The 19,436-nt window shown below is 37.4% G+C and overlaps 1 protein-coding gene across 4 annotated transcripts in view; it reads left to right on the top strand.

The window, feature by feature from the left end:
• The window catches only part of LOC117405927 (ATP-binding cassette sub-family C member 4-like), an 87,221-nt gene that overhangs the window by 25,206 nt on the left and 42,579 nt on the right, over nucleotides 1–19,436 (top strand). For all 4 annotated transcript variants that reach the window (XM_034009461.3, XM_034009462.3, XM_034009463.3 and 1 more), the window contains exons 11-19: nucleotides 286–477; nucleotides 696–790; nucleotides 1,607–1,693; nucleotides 3,623–3,719; nucleotides 4,261–4,485; nucleotides 7,217–7,357; nucleotides 7,893–7,930; nucleotides 8,299–8,396; nucleotides 8,952–9,098. In XM_034009461.3, coding sequence (XP_033865352.2) covers nucleotides 286–477; nucleotides 696–790; nucleotides 1,607–1,693; nucleotides 3,623–3,719; nucleotides 4,261–4,485; nucleotides 7,217–7,357; nucleotides 7,893–7,930; nucleotides 8,299–8,396; nucleotides 8,952–9,098 — 1,120 coding nt within the window. The remainder of the gene's footprint in view (nucleotides 1–285; nucleotides 478–695; nucleotides 791–1,606; nucleotides 1,694–3,622; nucleotides 3,720–4,260; nucleotides 4,486–7,216; nucleotides 7,358–7,892; nucleotides 7,931–8,298; nucleotides 8,397–8,951; nucleotides 9,099–19,436) is intronic.

Below are 19,436 nucleotides of genomic sequence, written 5' to 3'. Positions count from 1 at the left end.
AAATGAAATGACAAAAGCCTTTTCTGGTCAAACAGTTGTCATTGAATTTAATTAAGTTTCTTTTAGAATTTCGTAAAACTAGCTAAGGAAAATTAAAAAAATAAATAATTATGCATTTGAGAAATATTGGACAAGTGTAAAATTTATAGATTTTTCTTTAATTATCTCAACAAATTTGAGTGTGGATTTCCTGAATGTACTTGTTTCATGGCAAATTACACAATATTTCTAGAAATATAACAGGGCGTCAATGTGTATGAATTAACTTTTGAATTCTATTTTCAGTCCTCTCTCCTCAGTGCTATTCTGGGAGAGCTGCCTCAAGACCGGGGAGACGTTAAGGTGAAAGGGAAGCTAGGCTTTGCAGCACAGCAGCCCTGGGTGTTCTCAGGAACTCTGCGGAGCAACATTCTGTTTGGGATGGAGTACAACCCGCAGAAGTATGAACAAGTCATCGGAGCTTGTGCTCTCAACAAAGTACGTTTTTTTGTTTTTTTTTTGGTGGTGGGCATGGTCACTTTTTCATTTGAGCCCTAGCCTCAGCTTTACAGTTTAAATCATGCTAGATACCCCCTAGTGATGCATGCTATTTATGTATGTCCAATCAGACTTTTTCTTTCTTTGTTAAACTCTAAATCACGAAAGCTGAAATTCACACGGTATTTGTGATACACAGTAGCTTTTTTTTCTTGCAGGATATAGATATTTTACCAGACGGCGATATGACTGTTATTGGGGACCGAGGAGCTACGCTTAGTGGTGGTCAGAAGGCCCGTGTAAACCTTGCTAGGTATTTGATGAACCTAATGATTTATGCCTTGTTTCGGCATGCCTGTAAAAAATAGTGTTTAAGTTTCAAAGGATCCAGCTCCATATAACACAAGACTTAATAGTACAGTCTCTTTTTGAGGTCACATTTACATTAGGTTTGCCAAATTCAAGAATGTGCCTATTGTATTGGGTCTGAAAACCTGTTACAGAAAAAATGTTGTTTTGAAACAAGTTCTTATTTGATGCTTCAGGATGCATTTTTTTCTCTCCATTTGAGACTTGTATGAAATGGGGTGCGTTGAGTGAGTAAATAGAACACAGCACACCACATTGCAGATCTCTATCACACCCTTCGTTTTCAAGATACAAAGAGTTTTCATAAAGGTTTTAATTGAGCAACATGGGTCATTCTGGGGTTGTTATACTCTTTCTAAATGTTTGGAACAAGACTTAATATGAGGCCAGACTTAACTATGCAGTTCAATTACAACAAAAGTTTATTTGTGCATCTGTAATTGTTCAAGGTAACATTTTGTTCAAAATCATGTGACCTTATAGGGCACAGAGGCAAAAACAAATTGAATGGGCCGTTTCTAAATACTATTAACATTTACACCATATTGATTTTAAAATTCTTTACTATGCTTGCCATGTCTGGCTATGAGAAATTATAGTCCAAAACATTAGGAAATATTACCTGGGATATGAGGGGTTAATCAGAAAATTCAGGACACTCTTTTGAACAATGAAGAGTAATGCTGATATGAAAAGAGCAACGAATGTTGTGTAAATGTTGAAAAGGCTGCAGTTTATTGTGGTTCTGTTTCTTCTGAAGAGCTGTCTATCAGGATACAGACATATATTTGCTGGATGACCCTCTCAGTGCTGTGGATGCTGAAGTAGGAAGACACTTGTTTGAAAAGTAAGTCAGTTTTGCTAAAGATTAAATAAAATGAAACATGAGCTGGAAATAATAATTAATATATATATATATATATATATATATATATATATATATATATATATATATATATATATATATATATATACAGACGTGCTAAAATTTGTTGGTACCCTTACAGCTCATTGAAATAATGCTTCATTCCTCCTGAAAAGTGACGAAATTAAAAGCTATTTTATCATGTATACTTGCATGCCTTTGGTATGTCATAGAATAAAGCAAGGAAGCTGTGAAAAGAGATGAATTATTGCTTATTCTACAAAGATATTCTAAAATGGCCTGGACACATTTGTTGGTACCCCTTAGAAAAGATAATACATAATTGGATTATAGTGATATTTCAAACTAATTAGTTTCTTTAATTAGTATCACACATGTCTCCAATCTTGTAATCAGTCATTCAGCCTATTTAAATGGAGAAAAGTAGTCACTGTGCTGTTTGGTATCATTGTGTGCACCACACTGAACATGGTCCAGAGAAAGGAAAGGAGAGACTTGTCTGAGGAGATCAGAAAGAAAATAATAGACAAGCATGGTAAAGGTAAAGGCTACAAGACCATCTCCAAGCAGCTTGATGTTCCTGTGACAACAGTTGCAAATATTATTAAGAAGTTTAAGGTCCATGGAACTGTAGCCAACCTCCCTGGGCTCGGCTGCAAGAGGAAAATCGACCCCAGATTGAACAGAAGGATGGTGCGAATGGTAGAAAAAGAACCAAGGATAACTGCCAAAGAGATACAAGCTGAACTCCAAGGTGAAGGTACATCAGTTTCTGATGGCACCATCCGTCGCTTTTTGAGCGAAAGTGGGCTCCATGGAAGAAGACCCAGGAGGACTCCACTTTTGACAGAAAAACAAAAAAGCCAGACTGGAATTTGCTAAAATGCATATTGACAAGCCACAATCCTTCTGGGAGAATGTCCTTTGGACAGATGAGTCAAAACTGGAGCTTTTTGGCAAGTCACATCAGCTCTATGTTCACAGACAAAAAAATGAAGCTTTCAAAGAAAAGAACACCATACCTACAGTGAAACATGGAGGAGGCTCGGTTATGTTTTGGGGCTGCTTTGCTGTGCCTGGCACAGGGTGCCTTGAATCTGTGCAGGGCACAATGAAATCTCAAGACTATCAAGGCATTCTGGAGTGAAACGTACTGCCCAGTGTCAGAAAGCTTTGTCATGGGTCCTCCAACAGGATAATGACCCAAAACACACAGCTAAAAGCACCAAAGAATGGATAAGAACAAAACATTGGACTATTCTGAAGTGGCCTTCTATGAGTCCTGATCTGAATCCTATCGAACATCTATGGATAGAGCTGAAACTTGCAGTCTGGAGAAGGCACCCATCAAACCTGAGACAGCTGGAGCAGTTTGCTCAGGAAGAGTGGGCCAAACTACCTGTTAACAGGTGCAGAAGTCTCATTGAGAGCTACAGAAAACGTTTGATTGCAGTGATTGCCTCTAAAGGTTGTGCAACAAAATATTAGGTTAGCGGTCCCATCATTTTTGTCCATGCCATTTTCATTTGTTTTCTTATTTACAATATTATGTTGAATAAAAAATCAAAAGCAAAGTCTGATTTCTATTAAATATGGAATAAACAATGGTGGATGCCAATTACTTTTGTCAGTTTCAAGTTATTTCAGAGAAAATTGTGCATTCTTCGTTTTTTGTGGAGGGGTACCAACAAATTTGAGCACGTCTGTATATATATATGCTAACAATTATTGCCCATTGACATATATTTAAGCTAAGAATGCTTTAAGATAACAGCGCTATGCAGTTATTATCCCTTTAAAACTCCACCCTTTCTAAACCTCCTTTTTTTGTCAGTATTGCTTCTTTGTGTGAGCTTTTCTATATGGATTTTCTGTTCTCTTCATATCCAGGTGTATATGTGGTATTCTGCGTAACAAACCTCGTATTCTTGTCACACATCAGCTGCAGTACTTGCAAGCTACAGACCAGATTCTAGTGCTAAAAGAGGTACGCTTACAGGTTACAGGTAACCTTTTGTTTGTATTACGTTGCACCCATATATAAACAAATAGAAAAGGTATAATAATGTGTTGCTTACATTTCAAAACATCAAATACTATAACTTTTTTTCTTTATTTAAAAAAAAAACAACAACAAAAAAAAAACATTTGAGAAATATGTTGAATTTGGTGGTACCTATGACAAAGTCCTTTTTGTCCACAGAACGGTCACAGACAGCAAAGCCAGACGCTGCATGTCCCGTTTTGAAAATACTTTTTTTTTTTTTTTTTTTTTTTTTTTTAGGGGATGCTCGTTGGATACCTGTATTCTGAGGTTCCAGAGCTGCAATTGTGGTTTTATCCATATCTATAAATTAGTTATCTGTAGACATGTACAATACTAAAAGAAACTAGTACCTTTGTTGACAAGAAGTTTTGACTAGAAGCCTTTTCGATGTCAAGAAGATATGAATGAGTTTGCATCCCATTACATACAGTATGATCTGCTCAGCCTGTTTGTCATTCGTGTTATTTTGTTTTGCTTTTAGGGTCACATGATTGCCAAAGGGACCTATGGAGAGCTGCAGCGGTCTGGAGTGGATTTTACTTCACTGTTAAAGAAAGATGAAGATGAAGAGGATGAGGATGAGCAGGCTCCTACAGAGCAGAACGGCAGCAGGTCCGCACGCTGTCGTACCATCTCCCAAAACTCTGCCTGGTCACAGACTTCCTCCAGCCAGTCCACCAAAGATGGGACTGCAGACCTGCCTCCAGTACGTACACAGAGACTTTTTGAAGACGTTGATACTTTGTGAAAGATACAGACATGTTACAACTCAAGGCAGCTGGCTGAGTTTTTGAAAAAAAAATGAAAAAAAAAAAACAGCAACAAATAAATGGTCAAAAGAGTACTGCATAAAATGTTAACATACTGATTTGTAGAAAGCTTTGCCGGTGGTTTCCAAACTAGGGACCACAAGATGGTTTCAGGGGTGCCCCAGCGTAGCACCCAAATAACACGACACCTGACAAAGCAATGATCCCCAGGCCAGGGAGTTAATTTATTTAATTTAATGCTGCTTTTAGCTGCGTAGCATTACGGCACTTCTTATGTTTCAGTTGTTAATATTATTTATTTATTTAGCAGACACCTTTATCCAAGGCGACGTACAGAGACTAGGGTGTGTGAACTATGCATCAACTGCAGAGTCACTTACAACTACGTCTCACCCAAAAGACAAGGAGGTTAAGTGACTTGCTCAGGGTCACACAATGAGTCAGTGGCTGAGGTGGGATTTGAACTGGGGACCTCCTGGTTACAAGCCCTTTTCTTTAACCACTGGACCAGACAGCCTCATATTACTTTTACATTGTACATTTTTAATCTTCAGTGCCCACACTAGCAATATGTACCATTGTACAACAAAATGGTGTGCTTCTAAGGGGAACTACATCTAACATTTTTCTGAATATATTGGATTTGAGTCCATAGTGCTGGTTAACATCAAAGAATGGTGTCTGATTAACAGAATGCAGGGCTCCAAAGTGTGACATACATAAGGCTTGGAGTTTTCGGGTTTTATTTTTTGATCACATGACTTCCCTTTAAACTTATTTTGAGACAATTCTAATTAAACTCAGAAAAATATGTTAATTACAAAACAATGCCGCTTGTTTTTACCTTCATATCTTGACCTGAGCCTGATTTCTCTTTATCAGCCTGCAGAGACAGCTTACCGACTACTTTATTCACATTTTAAAGGGAGGTAGAGGTTTGAAAAATAAAAACCGAAAAGCCCAAGCCCTAAAACTACAGTACACCTTGTTCTTCACCTTCACTTCTGTATTCAGCCACAAGATGGCAGAATTACATTGTTGGTGCAGTACATGACTGTGTTTTGCGTTCTGTACAGCTCAATGAAGGATAATATTATATACTTCAATCTGTGTTCTGAGATTAAATATACCTTAGACAAAAGCTCTGTGTATGCACTTTTAGTATTTTAAATTATACAGTTTAAAATGAATCACATTTGAATCATGGAATATATGTTTATTTTAGAAGATGGAACTTTTAAAAGCCAAGTTTTTTTGTTTTTTTTTTATTCTCACAATCCTGAGGAATATAGTGGAGGAGTACTGAAGCAAAATACTGGTATTTTATTTCTCAAAATCATTAATAATGGCTAGAAAGTTTTAATGGATATTTGTTATAAGTATTTTTTCTACAATGCCAGTCATAGTGACCCACTGGTCACCACTGGTCACCACTACTGAATTTATGAGCAATTTCTATGATTTTCTATGAATTTATGAGCAATTTCTATGATTTTGTATGAGTACTGCAGTATCTGACAAACAGCTGTATATTGCACTAAAACTAATGAATTATTAACATACAGGTAGTGGACAAAAAAATGGAAACACCAATGTAAACTCACTTAATAGGGCATTGGGCCACTATGGTATCCCGCTCTGTGGAGTTCTCGGCGGACCGTTTTTGATGAAACTGGCTGCTCGCGCCCCAGGTTGAAATTTGCAGTCAATTGATCTGCAGTTGCTCGCCTGTTTTGCCTTGCACTTCGAATTAATGCACGGATATCACGATCCAGGAGTATGCGCTTCCGCCCACTGTTGCCTTTTGCTGATGATGCCTTTCCCTCGGAGTTCCATGCCGACATCACCTTAGACCTGTTGCTCGTGAAACATCAGCAAGTTGAGCTGTCCTGGTTACTGAAGCTCCTGCCAAACGCGCCCCAACAATCACCCCTCTTTCAAAGTCACTGAGGTCTCCTCTTTCAGCCATGCTAGCCATAATTATAGGCAACCAGGCCTGTCCAGCATTTTTATACATGACCCTAAGCATGCTGGGATGTTATTTGCTTAATTAACGCATGAGCCACACCGGTGTGGGAGCCCTTGCTTTCAATATACTTGGTGTCCCTCATTTACCCAGGTGTTTCCATTTTTTTGTCCACTACCTGTAAGTGTAGCTATTGAATGTAGTGTTATGTTTTTCTAGTAGGTTTTATTCTTTCAAATATTGTGAACATCGATTTAAAAAAACAAAAAACAAATACGAGATGCTACTGTCATATTTTGCAGTCTCTTATTCAGTTTTGAGCTTGTTAAAATTTACTGAGTCTTAATAGAAGCATGATAAATGGTAAAGAGTGGTCAAGTAAAAGGTGTCAGTTTACAGTAAACTTTACAAAGAACTGTAACTCCTGTTCGTAACGCTGTTAGTGTCCCTTTTTATTCATACCACCATGTTACTGCACTGTTGAAGTCTGTATACTGCATATCAGACACAATAATCACATTCTAAGACAACTTGGCACGGAGTGATAAAAACCAATGTCTACACAGTAGTTCAGTTGAATTCATTCCATTACAAATCATCAACTGTGTGTGACGCTGGCCACCACCTTTCTTTAGCATAGCTTTAAACTGAAATGGAAATGCTGGCTAAAATAATTGTCTGTTGCTGTATGTCGTTTTCAGGCAGAGGCAGTGACAACAGTGCTGTCAGAGGAGAGTCGTTCAGAGGGGTCCATTGGTGTACGGCTTTACTGGAAGTATTTTATTGCTGGAGCCAATTGTGCTGTCCTTGTGCTCCTGTTCCTGCTCAGCCTTTTAGCACAGGTATATGGTGGCTTCTGTGAGACCAATCCAAGAATGTGACATATCTTGGTTTACTCTCTTACATAACTAACCGGCCTCATCTAACTTCATGAATAGTAAACAAACGTAAATCAAGGGTTCACAGGTCATTTATGAGCGGTATCCTTGGCTCACAGCTTTATCGTTTTGGGCATTAAAAAGGTTTCTTCAAACAATGCATTTAGTGTGTCATGTATTACATCTAAAAAGATACATATAGCTAGAGATAAATATGTATACAGACACGTTTCAAAGCACTGCCTGCAACCAGAAATGGCTAATTTGCTGGTTGCAGTAAGCTTGGGTATGACCATTTTGCTGTTCGAGGAGTATTGGTTTCAGATTTCATGAGTTGTGTTGATGCTAGAGAGATGGTGTACTTGTACTAGGTGGAATGTGGTCACTTAACTGGCTTAAGTCGAACACCATGAATTGTGTTTCAAATGTAACAACAGCCATATTGTTTGTGCTACACTGCTGTATCAGTTAACTCTTTTTTCTGTTTTCTTATTTCTAGACCGCGTATATCCTGCAGGACTGGTGGTTGTCCTATTGGTAAGAAATACTAACTGGTGCTAGTTTTATTCAGTATGGTAATTTTTACCACTTCAAATTCTATTATTTTATATTGAATGTATTTTGTATTTTATGTAACCTTTTGATGAAGTATTTCCAACATCAGTATTCTTTACACATTTTAATTAAAGAATAACTGTCTGCCTTACCTCTAACTCTACCTTTTCACCATAGTATAGTGTGGTTTTGCACATCACTGTATTTTTTTCAAACTTTAGAGTTGGCACATGGCCCTGCTTCATGCTTTGCCTTTGCTACCTTTTTTTTTACATTGCAGCTAGTGGCTGGGATTACATCGACCTGTATTTGACCTTCCAGACTGTGCTTCTTTTTTGTGTTTGCTGCAGGGCATCTGAACAGGAGAAGTTAAACATTACTCAGGATGCTCACAATCATAATGAAACTCAACAGTTGGACCTTAGCTTTTATTTAGGAGTGTATGCAGGTGAATAAAGTGATGGATTTTATTTATTTATTTATTTATTTTTAATTTTGTAAAACTGTTTTAAAAGAAAGTTAAATGGTCCTTGATGCTGACAGAAGTGCAGTGCTGTGGCGTGAAAGCAAAAGATTCAACAAGTTTGTCTGATTACAGTTCAAACGTTTTATTAACAATGCAGTCTTTGCACTGCAACGCCCCACAAGCACTCCCGTCCACATGCCGTTAACCTGTAGTACAGCAGTTGGAACAGGCAAATAGCTGTATCACAGCCAAGCACAGATTTCTTCTATTTTGTTCTGCAACCAGAAATGTTGTACATGTAAACCAGGGGAGGACAGGCATGAACTGGTGAACACACAGCAAGTGAGCATCTTAACCACTATGCAAAAGAGCCGGGCTCATCTGCATTCGTTTTTTAGAGCTGGTAAACTCATCTTATGACGGGACAGAATCTCTAACGGCAGTGTGTCACACAACACTGCCCGTTATGTACACCTATAATTGATCTTATGAAAAGTGATCCTTCCACATTTTAAGATTGTTTGTTTTGTTTTTTAGGTTTAACAGTGGTAACTGTAATATTTGGATTTATTCGAAGCTTGTTGTTGTTTAAAGTGCTAGTAAACTCAGCACAGACTCTGCACAACCAAATGTTTCAATCCATACTGAGAACTCCAGTTCGGTTCTTTGATGTAAATCCTATTGGTAAGTAACTTTTTTTTTTTGTTCTCTTCTACAGTATGTATAATAAGTAGGACTTGCTGGCTATGTAGTGTGGCTCTCTTAGCCAGAGACATGCAGTGAAGAAAGTGCATGAGTGCAAGTTCTCGTTCTTGTCTGGGCATGCCACACGAAGCAGGGGACATTTCATTGTCCTGGAGTTGGTTGTGTAATGAAATGGAACATAATTGGATGTTCTAAATTTTGGGGTAAAATAAATGGAGTAAATAATAATGTTTCCTTGCTGAGGGTGTAGTGGCAAGGCATGTATACATGTGAAGAAATACGCGCTCTTTAAATAAATATTTCAACTGTTCTTATGTAAACATGTGGGGTAGTATAATAATACTTGCTCTTTTTTCCCCTTTTAAATGATTTGCTTTATTTCGCCACTAGAGTGCAGTCTTTTATTCCTGTACATGGTTTCAGTAGGAAAGGGTGTGAAATCAAACCAGGTTCCATATTTTGAAGACACCAAAAATATGCCAGGCAAAAATCCCAACCACAGTTAAATGTAAATGTTATTCATAGAACTAAATAAGTTCCATTCAGTTGGCCAGGAACAGCATTTTGTGAACATCTCCAATTTGAATGTATTATTTTAAGTTATGAATATTCTCTCACTAAGTAACAGCTACAGGTTGCAGACAGAAGTATTGGCACGCTATGCTTATTGTACCATAATTCAAGATAACAGATTAAGGACAAGCATTTAGTAAACTTTAACCACGTTTTAATAAAAGCAAAAGCAAAATACACAATTTCTAGAAATGTAACACATAATCTATATTTTCATGACAAAAACATTGGCAGCGCTGTTTTAGTATTTCAGGTGTCCTCCTTTTACTTTTATTCTGACTTTCAGACGTTTATGATAATTCCAGTATGTTACATCTTGTTGGTGAAATCTGAGCCCGTTCTGTCTTGCATATTTCCTTCAGCACAGACAGATAGGTTACAGCAATGCTTGGTTACAGCTTTTTTCATTAAAGGCTTTCCCTTTATTTTCTCCAAACATACTGTGGTCCATTTTTTGGGAAAAGTTGTATTTTAGTCTCATAGCACCAGAGAATTTAGTTTGCTTCAGATTCCTTTTTACTATTTCTTGGCAAATGTTAGATGGTTTGTTTTATGAATTGTCTATTAAAAGTGGTTTGCATCAAGGACTGCAATGTATACCACTCCTCTTTGTTCAGGTGCCTTTGTACAGTTATTTTGTGCACTACTATGCCCGATGCTACTAAATATTTCTTTAAGTCGGTTACCCGTGGATTTTGTTTTTCGCTGCTTGGACGATTGCTGTACCCGCATATTTATATAAATTATGTATTTCTTAGCAGTCATCCTTATCCAGGGCGACTTACAATTGTTACAAGATATCACATTATTTTTACATACAATTACATTATTTTCAACACATTTATTTTTTTTCATACAATTATCCATTTATACAGTTGGGGTCTTACTGGAGCAATCTAGGTAAAGTACCTTGCTCAAGGGTACAGCAGAAGTGTCCCCAACCTGGGATTGAACCCACGACCCTCCGGTCAAGAGTCCAGAGCCCTAACCACTACTCCACACTGCTGTGTGTATATATATATATATATATATATATATATATATATATATATATATATATATATATATATATATATATATATATATATATATATATATATATATATATATATATATATATATATATATATATATATATATATATATATATATATATATATAATATATATATATATATATATAATATATATATATATATATATATATATATAAAAACCTGTTTTTATAATGATTGTGAATGACTTGTATTGTAGTGAAGGGTGCCAATACTTTTGTTTGCGACCGTACATAAATGAATGAATGTTTTTTTTAGACATGGGTAATGTCCTTTGTTTATTTTTACTTTTTAAATGTAAAACAATAAATAAAAAAATACTTTTCTTTTCTATAGGAAATAACCCTTTTAGTCTGAACAAAATCTTAGCAATTCACTTGTGAGTGCAGGCAGGAGTGACATTGATATATTGCAATCAGTGGAAACACTGATTATAGGATATCTTGAATACTAGAAAATATTTGTACAATAGGGTTGAGTAAATACAGAACAATTTGCCCTGGGAACCTTATCTGACACCTTTTGATTACTGAATTAGCTTACTAGGCTATAGTTGAAAAAGTTCAGCTGACAGGTGGGCATAATCTTATAAAAGAAGGAACACTAAAACCAACATCAAATATTGCATTCCCTTTGCTGTTCACCCAGTATGAAGCAAAGCTGCACTGAGTGAGCTGCTATACGCGATTTAAACGTGAAGATGTACATACTTGATCACAGTAAGGATTTTTCACTATAGTAAACATTTGGGTTTCCTCCAACAAACAGCAATTTGTACAAAGAAATCTCCCAAGTATACAAGCTAGTGTCAATAAACAGTAAATTGATTTAGGTAGTAATATTATTGTAATCTGTAGAAACCAAATGTGTAGATTGATTTATTGATTTTGTGTCCCAAATTCATTACAAATCAATTTAGAATAATTGAAAACTAAATGTTGCTTCAGTAGAGAATGCTTGTTTAATATTATGCCAGTAAAAAATGATTCCGAATACATCCTAGCTTTTTCAATGGATGCCTTTGTATTACTACCCCCTGCTAAGGATGCATACCCCCACTGGGGGTTACAATGCAGAATGTCATGCTTCAGAGTTTTGCATCTCGAACAGTGTGCATCTCAAATGCTCACAATTTAGCCCAAGGTATGCTATGTATGAGTATACCAGAGCATGTGTTTGTCTTTCTGTATGTCATGTTAGAACTGCGTATCCAAGTGTCATAAAACTGGCTAAGGACCTTCTTTTAACATATGTTGTTGTAATCTAGTGTAGCATAACCTTCAGGATGTATATAGAGTCTTTCTGTGTATCACACATGCATCTTGAGAACAGCTTCTCAAATTGTAAAGATGCTTTTCTTTAGCATATGTTATTGAGACTGTCATAATCTATATAGCAGTCTGTATCAAACATACATTCATTTACAACCGTGGCAGGGGATGAATGTCACTGATATGCTTGTTACAATTATATATAATCTCGCAATCAATATATGTATATAATTGTTAATAATCTATACTATTTAGAACCGTAGGCATGATGACATGTAGTATCTGCCATAATGACTCATAACCACATAATAAAACACTAACTATGATTTGAGGGTGTTCAGATGCTGTGGCTGTGCCAAATATTAGGTGCAGTAGGTGGAGTGATTTTAAGATGTGTTTTGGTTCACAGTGTTTAAAAAATAATAATAATATAAATATATATATATATATATATATATATATATATATATATATATATATATATATATTATACACAGACGTGCTCAAATTTGTTGGTACCCCTCCACAAAAAACAAAGAATGCACAATTTTCTCTGAAATAACTTGAAACTGACAAAAGTAATTGGCATCCACCATTGTTTATTCCATATTTAATAGAAATCAGACTTTGCTTTTGATTTTTTATTCAACATAATATTGTAAATAATAAAACAAATGAAAATGGCATGGACAAAAATGATGGGACCGCTAACCTAATATTTTGTTGCACAACCTTTAGAGGCAATCACTGCAATCAAACGTTTTCTGTAGCTCTCAATGAGACTTCTGCACCTGTTAACAGGTAGTTTGGCCCACTCTTCCTGAGCAAACTGCTCCAGCTGTCTCAGGTTTGATGGGTGCCTTCTCCAGACTGCAAGTTTCAGCTCTTTCCATAGATGTTCGATAGGATTCAGATCAGGACTCATAGAAGGCCACTTCAGAATAGTCCAATGTTTTGTTCTTATCCATTCTTTGGTGCTTTTAGCTGTGTGTTTTGGGTCATTATCCTGTTGGAGGACCCATGACCTGCGACTGAGACAGAGCTTTCTGACACTGGGCAGTACGTTTCGCTCCAGAATGCCTTGATAGTCTTGAGATTTCATTGTGCCCTTCACAGATTCAAGGCACCCTGTGCCAGGCGCAGCAAAGCAGCCCCAAAACATAACCGAGCCTCCTCCATGTTTCACTGTAGGTATGGTGTTCTTTTCTTTGAAAGCTTCATTTTTTTGTCTGTGAACATAGAGCTGATGTGACTTGCCAAAAAGCTCCAGTTTTGACTCATCTGTCCAAAGGACATTCTCCCAGAAGGATTGTGGCTTGTCAATATGCATTTTAGCAAATTCCAGTCTGGCTTTTTTATGTTTTTCTGTCAAAAGTGGAGTCCTCCTGGGTCTCTTCCATGGAGCCCACTTTCGCTCAAAATGCGACGGTTGGTGCGATTAGAAACTGACTTTCCTTCACCTTGGAGTTCAGCTTGTATCTCTTTGGCAGTTATCCTTGGTTCTTTTTTTCTACCATTCGCACTATCCTTCTGTTCAATCTGGGGTCGATTTTCCTCTTGCGGCCGCGCCCAGGGAGGTTGGCTACAGTTCCATGGACCTTAAACTTCTTAATAATATTTGCAACTGTTGTCACAGGAACATCAAGCTGCTTGGAGATGGTCTTGTAGCCTTTACCTTTACCATGCTTGTCTATTATTTTCTTTCTGATCTCCTCAGACAACTCTCTCCTTTGCTTTCTCTGGTCCATGTTCAGTGTGGTGCACACAATGATACCAAACAGCACAGTGACTACCTTTCTCCATTTAAATAGGCTGAATGACTGATTACAAGATTGGAGACATGTGTGATACTAATTAAAGAAACAAATTAGTTTGAAATATCACCATAATCCAATTATTTATTATCTTTTCTAAGGGGTACCAACAAATGTGTCCAGGCCATTTTAGAATATCTTTGTAGAATAAGCAATAATTCATCTCTTTTCACAGCTTCTTTGCTTTATTCTATGACATACCAAAGGCATGCAAGTATACATGATAAAATAGCTTTTAATTTCATCACTTTTCAGGAGGAATGAAGCATTATTTCAGTGAGCTGTAAGGGTACCAACAAATTTGGGCACGTCTGTATATATTCTAAAGTCACTTATACAGAGTGTAGAACTCGGTGTGACTTTTATAAATAGGTTTATGGGAGGAGCTCTTTTACAGCTCATAATGCAAGAGTTAGTTTTATTTGATTGTAAAACTGCTTTACAGTTGCTGTTATCTGATTGCTGTTGTGTTGCTATCAGTTACCATTGTGCAGTAGGGCCAGTCATAAGGAGCTGCCCATGTCAAGTAAACAGTGCAGAGGATTAAACTTGGATCTTTCCCCTTTGTAAGCCCTTTTAAAATGATGTCTCGACTTCCTTAAAGGATTTGTTTTTGGGTTTTTTTGCTGAAAGTTCTCTAAGACATTTTGAATCCATTAACAACTAAATTTGAACCAAGGCTGTTTCCATTGGGCTTGCTTGAAGAATCTGGAGAATTGTTCAGTTAAACAAGAGAGGGCTTCCCCATGGTTACATCATTATTCCAGGGGGGCGATTTTATTTCAAAATCAGAAGCCCTAACCAATACTAGATCACACTGCCTGCACGTTCCTGACAGCTGCCTTGTCCCAAGTGTGCTGGCTTTGGAGTCTGTACAGTATAATTGACCCATGCTCAGCTTGTCGCTGTAGATTTTCTCTGTAAATGTTTATCCTTTTTAAATTTAAATGTACTAACTCGGATAATCCCTACTGAGACTGTTAGCCACAATCTTCTGAGCAAGAGGTGCCTAAGCAATTGAATAAGTAAAGCATAGCACAGCATTTCTCAATAATAGTACATTATAAAGTCTCTTTAAACATCTTGGTGTTAGCAATTAGGATTTTTTTTTCCTGGTATCTGTAGAACCACACTGTCCTAGCCTGCTTCAGCCAATTCCTTTTTAAAGAAGCTACCCAACATTTCTGTTAACACCTACTCAAACAGCTGCCCATTTTACGTACGGATTTAAAACTGATTTATATATTTATCTAATGGGAGGGGGGAAAAATGGCTACTTTTGATCTGCACATAATCTCATGGCAGATATACTCTCAAACTATAAAATTCTAATATGGACTTCACATTTGAGAGTGTGTGTGTGGACGTAGGGTGATACAACTCCCCACTGCTGCACAGTTAGACAATTTAATTCCATAAAGGAAATATAGATTGCAAGGACCTCAACCCAGCACCATACATAATTGATTCATAATGTATTAGTATTGGCGCTGTGGAGTACTGGAGAATAGGCAAGTGTCGTCACTTAGAAGCTAGTGACCGACAGGTAAGCTTTGCTCCCAAAGACTGCCCACTTCACTCTTCAGTTCAATATAATTCAATTGTATATATTTAACTTGGAGAAGAACAGCAATTTAGGCAGCAGTAGCATTCCCATCACTCACCAATTTAACCAACCAACCAAAACAATCAGTACAAAAGATATAAAATATAATACTTTAAAATCTAAAGCAAAAAAACACCACAATTGGAAAATCAACCTTACATACACAATAATCTTTTAAAGGTTGACCTTAAGGATGCCAGTCCACAGTATGATGAGAAGATAGTTAAAGGATATCTGTTTTCAAGGGTTTTCTGGCATGTTGGTGTTTTTACCTTTCACTTAACCAGGTTCATTTACATTAGTGATGATAGGGGTTCTGTAATGGCAGTAAGAATACTTCCTCTGCTCTCTTACAAAGAGGAACTAGCACGAACACATTTGTAAGGGACGTGTTGAAATAAAGTAATCGATTATCGACTGCGTCATTTCTACCCCCAACCTTGTCTGACCTTCACATGTGGCGCACCTCCTTTATCTGTACAGGAAACCAAGTTTTAATTTACATTTTTGAACTGATCCATATGGCAACTGAATCACAATGACGGGTCAAGCCAAAGACCAAGGTATTTAAAAGATTGGACGTTTTCTAACATATTAATGCTGGCCACTGTACCAATGTAATAATCAAATTGGGTCACATTCAAATGTGTGCTCGCTGGTTGCTAAAATCTGGTTCTGATACTTGAGTATTGTCTTTCATTTTAGGCAGATACTGACTAGTCAGCAAGGAGTTGTTGGAATAAAGAACTAAGCTGCTAATATGTTTAAACACTGTAATTACAGGAGTCACCTCTGAGTGATGTACTATGAGCTTTAAGGTGACTACAGTGCCAAGTCAGAAATAAACTTTTAGGTCACTGCCTTGAGAATAAAGTGCCACCCTAAGTGACTGCCTTCATATATCCAGTGGGTTGATTTTGATTCTATCACTTACTTACTTAGTTACTTGCTTGCCATACTAATACCACATCTCAAACCCGGAGGTTTAGGAAACCTGCTGGCATCACAGACACATTATGGGAGGATCTGCTTTTAGCAGACAGCAACGTGGGAAAAAAAAATAACTCCCTGGACGTTTCTATCTGTCAGTCGTCCAAGTATTTATAATCTTTGTACGTAATCTATCTATTTTTTAAATTTTTTTTTTTTTTTACACCATGCTCTAAGGAAACAAGCTATAAACCTCGTGGCGCTAGACTGATAACAATCCCCTTACAGTAATAAAAGAAATGTGCAAATTCACTACCTTAATCTTTTTACTGTTCTTTTTAACTGAAAGAATGTGCCAAAGTAATAATCTGATAACTTGCCCCCCTAGTTATTTTACCCACGTGTTGTGTATTTTTTTTTCAGGCATACTTTTGGAACAAAGGTGAAACATGTTTAGACTAAAAGTTTTCTTGAAATGTTTGTCATTAAATTTACTAAGTTTCTCTTAGTATTTCTAAATGTACCACTATTGAGTGTTTTATAATTATGAATGGACTAACTGTCCCTGTCCAGCCTTTTACATTTAAATATACTAGGTATTGTTACAGTAGTCCATTTTTAGGTTTGTGGTCTAGGCATTTAGGGATGGGTCATGGGTTATTTGGTATGGTAGCAGACCAGAGTCATGTGTTCCATCAATAGAAAGCTCTCTTTACTAGAGACCAGTTTACCATATTGGATTTTTCCATTGTTCTTGTATTTGGGTAGCACCACTAGAATGCCTACTGTATGGAAGGCACTGAATGCATTACACCAACTGCCCTCTTTCCACCTCAAAAACTACACTATGTAACACCATTTTTGTTCCTGGGTAGTAAGTGTTATTTCCTAATTGCTTATGCCTCAAAAGTATAGAAAATGGCTATTATTCCCCACAAACTGCTTTTGTGACCAGGACAGTGATATTTTGAAATGTACCTATTTCCAATGAGAAAACGGGCAAATTTGTGTCTTTTCGTTCACATAAAGTCAGAAAAACATATGAATCCAAATTAACATGTATTTATACTAAAGTAATACAAAAATGACTACAAAAGATTTAGAAGTGAGTAGTTTTTCGAGATTTAAGATTATACTGTAAATCACTTTCACGAATCAGCCCCCAAATGTAGTCTCCCATCATGTTCTCGTTATACTGTCCTTGGTAGCGGCGTTCAAAGTCCAGTATATCCTGGTGGAAGCGCTCGCCTTGCTCCTCCGAGTACGCTCCCATGTTCTCCTTGAATTTATCAAGATGAGCATCAAGGATATGGACTTTGAGGGACATCCTACAGCCCATTGTGCCGTAGTTCTTCACCAGAGTCTCAACCAGCTCCACATAGTTTTCGGCCTTGTGATTGCCCGGGAAGCCCCAAACCACTGCGACAAAGCTGTTCCAAGCCGCTTTCTCCTTACTAGTGAGCTTCTTGGGGAATTCATTGCACTCCAGGATCTTCTTTATCTGTGGTCCGACGAAGACATCGGCTTTGACCTTTGCCTCGGACAGCTTAGGGAAGAAGTCTTGAAGGTACTTGAAGGCTGTCGACTCCTTATCTAGAGCTCTGACAAGTTGTTTCATAAGGCCCGATTTGATGTGCAGTGGTGGCATCAGCACCTTCCGGGGGTCCACCAGTGGCTCCCACTTGACGTTGTTCCTCCCCACAGAGAACTCGGTCCGCTGTGGCCAGTCCCGCCTGTGGTAGTGCGCCTTGGTGTCCCTGCTGTCCCAAAGGCAAAGATAGCAGGGAAACTTGGTAAAACCGCCTTGGAGACCCATCAGGAATGCCACCATTTTGAAGTCTCCTATGACCTTGATGCCATCTCAGAAAAATGCAGATATGTATCCACTTAGGCAGCTGGAACTAAACTGAACTGGTGGGCTTAAGGCCCCTGTATTTATACTACTATTTATATTACTGGAAAGTTCTAGAAAGTTCTGGAAGTTACTCCAAGTTTACTCAGCACTGAATCTATCTGGAATGTTCTGGAAAATAGGTAAATTTCAAAATATCACTGTCCTGGTCACAAAAGCAAAGTTTGTGGGGAATAATAGACATTTTATATACTTATGAGGCATAAGCAATTAGCAAATAACACTTACTACCCAGGAACAAAAAAAAAAAAAAAAAAATTGTTGTTCTTGTTCTTGTTATTAAACATACAAGTCTTGTTTACCAGTTTGTTGCCTGGGAACTTGAAAACCCTCAACCACGGGTACACCCAGTTGTTTTCGCCACATTTGCAATGTTCTTTCAGGTTGATGGACTCCTAACTTTTTTCTTGCGTGCCTGCTTTCTTAGCTGTGGCTTTGGGTGCAGTGATTAGGACCCATGTTGTAAACATATCAGTGCAGGTGTGATGTAATCTTGTGTACAAAGGACCCACAAGAAAGTGCCGATCGAGCACCTGCAAAACCAAAAGTGGATAATGAACACCTGAACACATTGGAGTGAATGCAATTAAAGGCATTGACATAGCAGCTTCTAAAAGAATGGCAGGTACAGAGGTTTTGGAACCTTTTTGTTTCGGAACAAAAGAGCTTCTGGTGTATTCAGTGCAGAGTACACAGGCTTTGTATAATAAAGGAGATTTAATGAATCATTGTTTAATTTCGATATAGCTCAATATTTGACCATCTGATAGTCCTGAATGTATACGTAATACTCAGCTGACAGTCACACAGGCAACTGTGATTAATTTTATAAACTGGAAATGATAAATCACCAGATTAGATTACAAAGAATTACTATACATTGAAACAAATGTTCTGTACGTGTAGCACAAAAAATACAATATATACGCTGAAAAGTCAGGGGGGGGAGGCACAATCTTTGTTCCAGTAATACTTACTGAAAGCCTAAAATTAATCAAAATGGTCCTTTTTGTGTGAAATGAATTACACAACCTTTCTTTAGGATGCATACTACATTTATCGTGGAACCTTTTTCTCTAACGTTTGCTCAATGTATCATCACCCACATGTGGAGGATACCAGAATTTGGTCTGCTTGAGCTGTTAAACCCAGCTTGC

Source organism: Acipenser ruthenus, chromosome 9, assembly GCF_902713425.1.
Source record: "Acipenser ruthenus chromosome 9, fAciRut3.2 maternal haplotype, whole genome shotgun sequence".
Lineage (NCBI taxonomy): Eukaryota > Metazoa > Chordata > Actinopteri > Acipenseriformes > Acipenseridae > Acipenser > Acipenser ruthenus.
Note: the sequence above shows the minus strand (reverse complement) of the source record. Positions and strands in the feature narration are given on the sequence as shown.